Here is a 7,614-nt window from a genome sequence, read left to right as displayed (position 1 = left end):
ATAATATTATTAGGAAAGAAATATCTACATTGTTTGTTTATAATCCCTTAGTTATTTCAGTATTTATAATTCTTTGTCAGATAAACCAGGCAGAAGTGGTAAAAACAGAAACTCAAGACCATTGACTGTGGTATACCAGTGGTATTCCTAACAGAAATGATTTTGGACAAATTATTGAGCTTCTTGGAGTCTTAGTTTTCTCCTATTGGAATATAAACTCCAGAAGAGCGAGAATTTGCATTCAATCAGGGAATCATACAAATAACTAAAACAGTATATGGTACCTAGTAGGCTCTCAGTAAATAGTTACTAAAATAATGAATATGTAAAATGAGAGTATCTGTACCTTTTTGGTGCGGATTAAATAAGGTAGCTCTCTAAGTTGAAAATAATATTTTCACCTGAGAAATGCATGGTTCATTAAATTTATTGCTTCTTAGTATAGGTCATATGCAGTTTAAAAAATAGGTCTTTTTTTCTAAATGATAATTAGTACTTTAGAAATGACATTCAGTGAGGCAGAAGTTCTTCTTATATCAGTATAAGCATAGGAACAAATCTTTAATTATGCATTTTTTTGTTTATAAATATAAGCCAAAGTTTGTACTTTGCTTGTGCTTTTCTTTGCTTTAAAAATAATGAAGACGGTCATGTGGCAGTAGTGATGCATTTTTAATCTGTAGTGTAGTTTTGTTTGTTTATTTTTTGCTCATCTGTTTAAATGCAGTGTGTTTTAATATACTTGCTTTAAAAAATTCATTTAGTTACACCATTCCAGAAGAAGGAGATATTTTGAAGTTTAACTCCAAATTTGAATCTGGGAATCTGCGCAAAGTAATTCAAATTAGAAAGTAAGTCACTTAAAATTTTCTCATTTTCTATGTGCATAGATATTTTCCTAATTTTCATCAGATTTCTTTATCTTCTGTTTTCAGAAATGAATATGATCTGATTCTGAACTCAGATATAAACAGCAATCATTATCATCAGTGGTTTTACTTTGAAGTCAGTGGAATGAGGCTAGGTGTTGCTTACAGGTTTAACATCATTAACTGTGAAAAGTCCAACAGTCAATTTAATTATGGTAAGACAGTTTTCTTTTCCAGTTGAGAGAACATGCAGGCATTTTAACTGTAAGACAAGATTTTTTTTAAAAATCGCTACTTTTTTAAATGTTTCAATATCTTTTGTTTTCTTCAGTTCTCAAAATTCAAATATTTATTATGCAAAATTTGAAACAGGTTAAGCTTTGGTTTGTTGGTGAAAAGAGTTACATTTGTATAGGCAAGCCCTTTAAAGTTTAATGGGTATGACTGATTTCATCCATATTGAATACAGCTAAAGATTTATTATGTATATATTGTAATGCCTCGATTTGATCATGTCATTTTTTCTTCCTTAGCCTGTTAATATAGTATATTACATTGATTGATTTTTGAATATTGAACCAGCCTTCCTTATTTGTGGAATAAACCCCAGTTGGTCAATGTGTGTAATTGCTAATACTTTGTCAAGAATTTTTGCATTTATACTCAGGAGGGATATTGGACTACAGCTTTTTGTGTGTGTGTGTGATTTGATCATGTCATTTTTTCTTCCTTAGCCTGTTAATATAGTATATTACATTGATTGATTTTTGAATATTGAACCAGCCTTCCTTATTAGTGGAGTGAACCCCAGTTGGTCAGTGTGTGTAATTGCTAATACTTTGCCAAGAATTTTTGCATTTATACTCAGGAGGGATATTGGACTACAGCTTTTTGTGTGTGTGTGTGTGCGCTGTATCTGCTTTTGGTATCATGGTAATACTGACCTCTTAAAATGAGTTAGGAAGTGTTCCTGCCTCTTATTTTCTGGAAGCCCTCGAATGGAATTGGTGTTAATTCTTAAATGTTTGATAGAATTCTCCATGGAAAGCATCTGAACCTGGAGATTTCCTTTTTGGTAGTCTGTTAAACCAGAAACTCAATTTCTTTAATAGTTTTAGGGCTATTCACATTAGCTGTTTCATCTTGAGTTAGTTATCATAGTTTGTGCAATTGGGCCTATTTCTTCATGTTGTCAAATGTATGTGTAAAGTTGTTTGCAGTATTCTCTTACTGTTTTTTTGATGTCTGTTGAGTCTGTTTTGGTAATATCCTATTTCATTCCTGCTAATGATAATTTGTGTCTTCTCTCTTTTTTTAATCAGTCTAGTGAGAGGTCTGTCAATTTTATTGACATTTTTAAAGAACCAGCTTTTTGTTTCATTGGTTTTCCCTACTGTTTTTCTCATGACACAATTTTTAAAGAACTCAGGTGTTGTACCAGCGAAAATCTTAAATATATAGCCTCATTTAAGGCTTTCGTGTTTAGTACTTTAATAAATACAAAACTAAGGGTTGTTAGGCATCTCTTTGTAGACAAACATTATGTCTGTGGAAGATAATGTAATTGTATAAACTTAATACCAGCATTTTTCAATTGAAACATCAGGTTTCAAGTATTTAATCTGATAATAGCAAATTTTTGGTGTAAATGAAAATAATTTCTTTTCTGGCATACAAAAATCTTACGTTGTGGCTTGAGGAGAAACTTACTATGTATGACAAGTTATAAAATCTCAGAGGTCTCAATCATTTGTTGTAAAGACTGAAAAGCTTTTAACAGCCAAGGCATGAGATGCTGTATCATCTGTTTCAAATAAATCCTATAAATTGTTAAAAGCACGAATATTATGATGCTCTTTAAGGAGGGCATTTCTGAAAATTAAGGCTTTCAAGAGTTGTTCCCAATTGTCATTATTTATGTGGAAAACAGGAAATTGTATACTCTAAAGTTACTTCACATGAGTGGGGTAAAAGCTTTAGTCAGATTCAGTCATTTAATGCAATAATTATAGGAAGATTAGGTAGCATAATATCTGGTTTAGCTATAAATACTTTTCAAAGATTTGAAAATGTTTTAAGTAATCTAATTTTTAAATGATTTATTCTTTTAAATATGTATATTTTGACTAAAGCTTCAGTGATTTTATTGATTTGAATGAATAGTGATAAATATTTTTGATATGGTCTATTTATATTCTTTATTTTTATGATTTTAGTGTATAACTACTAATCATTGAATGTGATGTTTCTCAGAGACATTTATTTGTTGACCTTAACCCTTCATATAACTTAAAAAATTACCTTAATTGAAACTCATTCATAGCATTACCCAAATTAGTTAAAAAGTCTAAGGGTTTCCCTATTTTACTTGTAAGAATGATGCTAACATAATATTTTTAGAGGAGAAAAGAACAATTAATTAAATATAATTTTATCTGTGTTTTGAGTGCTCCTTAAGAGTAAAATATAAAGGCATATATTTATTCCTAATATGATAGTCAATATGATTTTTAAGTAGTGCTACAAGTAGATGGCATTTATTACATTTAACTACAATTACATCTAACGATAATTACATTATTACAATTAACTACACTTATTATTCACTTTAAAAAAACAGTACTCTTAACACTTTAAACTTCATTAAATATTTAAAAGTTTTAATTTAAAGTACATGAGGGTACTTCAGAAAGTTCGTGGAAAAATAGAATTAAAAGATAATATGAGTGTTTCCATGAACTTTTTAAGTACTCTTGTACATTTTGGAACAGTGCCTCTCTGTTTTTGAAAAAAAACTTATCCCTCCATGTGATAGATAAAATGTTCTCTTCTTTTAGTGTTATTTGAAATTTTAAAATGAATAAAATTTAGTAACTAAAACTAAATCATTGCAATGGAACAGATGGCTGCTTTATTTTTAAATTTCCTCTCCTCTTTCCCCCTTCTTCTTTGGATATTCTTGTATGAATATCACGCTTTCCAAAGTCTCTTCGTAGAGAATTTGGAAAACAGAATGGTGTTAAGAAGAAAATTAAAACCATTGACAATGCATCATCCAGAGATAATCTCTTTAACTTTTGTTTTTTCCTACTAGTCTTTTTTATAATGCAGTATGTGATTTCTACGTATAGTTGTGTATTTATTTTAAAAAATAAGGCTCATAACCCATGCAGTTTTCTGTTCTATATTTTAGTCGCATATTATCAACATTTTTTCTAGTCATTAAATACTCCTCTGCAACAGAGTTTTAATGGACATCCTATGGAGGTACTGTAACTTATTTACCCCAAAACCTTTCTTTGTCAGACATTTAAGTTGTTTGTAATTACTTTCTATTTTAAATGTTGCTGAGATGAACATCATTGTACTTAAATATTTGTGTGTATAATTATTTAGTTAGAAATCCATGGAAGTGAAATTTCTTTGTGTGCCAGCTATAAATGCATTTTTTTCTTCTTATAAAACTGGATATTTAGTGTGGAAAATTTGGCCAATCGAAAACAGTTTAGAGAAGAACCTCTATGAAGAAAAAAGAAGAGAGTATCCAGAAAAACCACTGTTTAGCATTTTGTTATCAGGGCTTAAACTTATTAACATTCACATAATTTTAAAATTAAATTTTACCCTTTTACAGATTTGGAATTACAGGATGAAAGTCATTTGAAACACTACCTGGTTTTTTTTTTTTTTTTTTACTACACAATAATTTGTAAAAAATTTCCCCATGTGATTAATTATTATTCAACATCATCATTAGTAATGTCTGTAATATTCTGTAGAGGTAAGGTACGATAAATTATTTAAATGATAACAGACTAATGAAGATTTAAGTCTTTTTTTTTAATTTTGATTTTTATTGAATCAAAATTGATTGTACATATTTTTGGCTTTAACATTGAGATATGTTGATCAAATCAATATTACTAGCATATATATTAATACAAATTGTAATTATTTTTTATGCCCATTGTCCAGTCCCTCCTCATTCCCCTGTTCCCCCCCCCCAATCACCCTAGATTTCTTTTCTCCCTCTGAAAGAATAATGGTTACTCTGTTGATTTGCTGCCCAGATGATCTGTCCAGTGCTGAGAGGTGTGATCAGGTCCCCCAATACTATCATAGAGCAGACATCTCTTCCATCACTATGAAATGGGCTCTGTGGAGACAGACATCCTCCTCCTGTCTTTATCTCTGCTGGTGACTCTCCTTGTGTCAACTCATTCCAGTGGCTGGTGGACCATCTGTGTGGTGGTTGTGGCATCTAGCTGCGTTTGCCATAGCCATGGTTATTGTGGTAGCTGTGGTGGGCCACCCACATGGAGGAGATGTTTTGGGCATGTTCTGTGGTGCTGGCAGTGTGCCTGGTTGTGGAGGATGTCTGATCCCCAGTTCCATGCCCTGGGTCTCTGAATGGGCCCCAAGGCACTGGCACAGTATGCCTTTGCGGGGGTGCGCCTGGGGTCCTCCCGCAGACCAGAAGGAGAAGGAGCCGACAGGATGACCCCCGGTGTGGGGACCGAGGGATCTCGGGGAAATCCTGGGTCTCTGAATGGGCCCCAAGGCACTGGCACAGTATGCCTTTGCGGGGGTGCGCCTGGGGTCCTCCCGCAGACCCAGAAGGAGAAGGAGCCGACAGGATGACCCCCGGTGTGGGGACCGAGGGATCTCGGGGAAAAGTGAGCCTGCTGCCCACCAACCCAGACCCGTGAAAGAGACACTCAGACGCGGCAGGGGTCCTGTCAGGGCAGTTCCACTTTATTGCCGTCACACTGCAATTTATATAAGCAAGCAAGTAGGGGCTGGCCATGAACTAACCAGTCAATTAAAGGACCACGCGGGCATGCATTTTGTACTAACATGTTGAGCATAGCGATCACGCAGGGTTCACGAGTGCGGAAATACTGGAGGACCAATGAAAACCTTCTGGAGCTATCTTGGGTTACGCCTCCCCTACTTCCCGCGGGGCCATCTTCATCCTCCACCCATAGGCACCATGTGGCTCCCAGATAATGTGTGCTCCTAAAAATGGGCCCAACACCCTTTCATAGTATAAAATAATCACTTTTATCCCAACCAGTATCTTTTGCTCTGAATTCTATTTTTATATTGTTTTTGCTTAAATTTGCTTACTGTATCTTTGCCTGTTTTTTTTTTTTTGTAGGTAGAGGTTGGGTTTTGTTGTTTGATACATGATTTTATCTTTGATAAAAGATACATGATTTACCTTTGTCTTATGATACATGATTTTAATCTATTTAAAATTCTTATAATTAATATGTTTGGTTTTTTATGCTTTTTATTTTTGTGTTTCTTTATTGTTTTCTTTGTTATTCTTGAAGGGACTTCAAGATGTTTTATGATACTTCTTTTAGATCCAAAATATAAAATACAAAAAGAATCTGAGGTATATTCCACATTGGATTTTTCTTAGTCTTGCTGTATATGCCGTTAGTTTAGTAGAGGTTCCATCCAGATTCTGACTGTTGTCTGTTGTGGAGTTCTCTTTTTATTTCCGTATGTTTATAAATATTTGTAACTAGGAAGTTAGAAGAAGCTATAGAAAGAGCTGTTTAGGAAAATGTAATTTTTAATGAATCTGTCATTAGGTTTGTTGGGTTAGAACTACATAAAGCAAATCTTTATTTATCTTAACATAAACAGAATTAGAAGAAGAAAGGGACCACTATTTTGGTAAACCAGAATTCATTATTGTAAGCAATTGTAAGTAGCTATGTAGTGAATATTGTCATCAGATCCATTTTGAATTCATTTCAGGGATGGTGCTGATGAGTAAAGAAAATATTTTTAGTGGAAATTTCTTGTCAGAAGTGTTTATTTAATTATCATACATGATTAAAATGAGGAAGTAGTGTTAAGTAAGAGAGTAGCTTATTCTCTGTAAATTTTTTCATTTTTTGATTGGGGCTTGCTGATTTGGGGAGTATTTAAGTTCTCTAGGAAATATGCCCAATAGTGGTCTTGTTTTGTGGCAGTGCTTCGGAGAAGGGGTGGGCTGACCATTGCTTCTGTTTAAGTTCTTTCAGATTTTAAAAATGATTCTATTAAGTTCTTAGTTTTCTTACAAATGAATGATCTTAAAGTTAGTGCTTCGGAGAAGGGGTGGGCTGACCATTGCTTCTGTTTAAGTTCTTTGAGATTTTAAAAATGATTCTATTAAGTTCTTAGTTTTCTTACAAATGAATGATCTTAAAGTTAAGCAGTTTTACAATATATATATATATTTCTTACTGTGTCCTTAATTGTAGTGATAATGCTGAATTTGTGAATTTATGTCACTATTATGCTAGATATATCTGTTTCAATCCATCACCCCTCTCACCCTCCCGTTACTTGAAAGGGATTTGCTCACATTGCCACTAGATGGCAGTCTTGCATTTTTGTAACTTGGAGCTTTAGTAGCAAGCTTCTCTTTCATTCTTTTCTGGTCTCCATCTCTCCTAAATATATGAGGATTTTAAACTACCTTCTTACATAAATTGAGCATGTATGGAACCAGGCAACAAAGCAGAATTTTGGAGTCTAGTCTGTGGAGTTCCCGCCCCCTTTGCCCATGTTAGTGAATTCTGTACCTTGACTAGGGAAGTCTTCCCTGACTCCCCAGACTGATCAGTTTCTCTGACAAAGATTCCTCATATTTTTTTTTCTTTTGGGGTGCTCTTTATAGTTTTATGTTATTATGTGCGTGGCTGATACCTTTCCTGCTCGCCCCCTCCCCCCCCCCCCC

General features: G+C 33.7%; 1 protein-coding gene across 1 annotated transcript in view; it reads left to right on the top strand.

Annotated features, from left to right (window-relative positions):
- AGTPBP1 (ATP/GTP binding protein 1) overlaps positions 1 to 7,614 on the top strand; it is a 177,147-nt gene that overhangs the window by 100,281 nt on the left and 69,252 nt on the right. Inside the window, exons 15-16 of the mRNA XM_008573809.1 lie at positions 765 to 851; positions 936 to 1,084. Of these exons, the coding sequence (XP_008572031.1) occupies positions 765 to 851; positions 936 to 1,084 (236 nt within the window). The remainder of the gene's footprint in view (positions 1 to 764; positions 852 to 935; positions 1,085 to 7,614) is intronic.

The sequence above is a fragment of the Galeopterus variegatus genome, unplaced genomic scaffold (assembly GCF_000696425.1).
Source record: "Galeopterus variegatus unplaced genomic scaffold, G_variegatus-3.0.2 Scaffold965, whole genome shotgun sequence".
NCBI lineage: Eukaryota > Metazoa > Chordata > Mammalia > Dermoptera > Cynocephalidae > Galeopterus > Galeopterus variegatus.
This window is presented reverse-complemented; position numbering and strand designations above follow the sequence as displayed.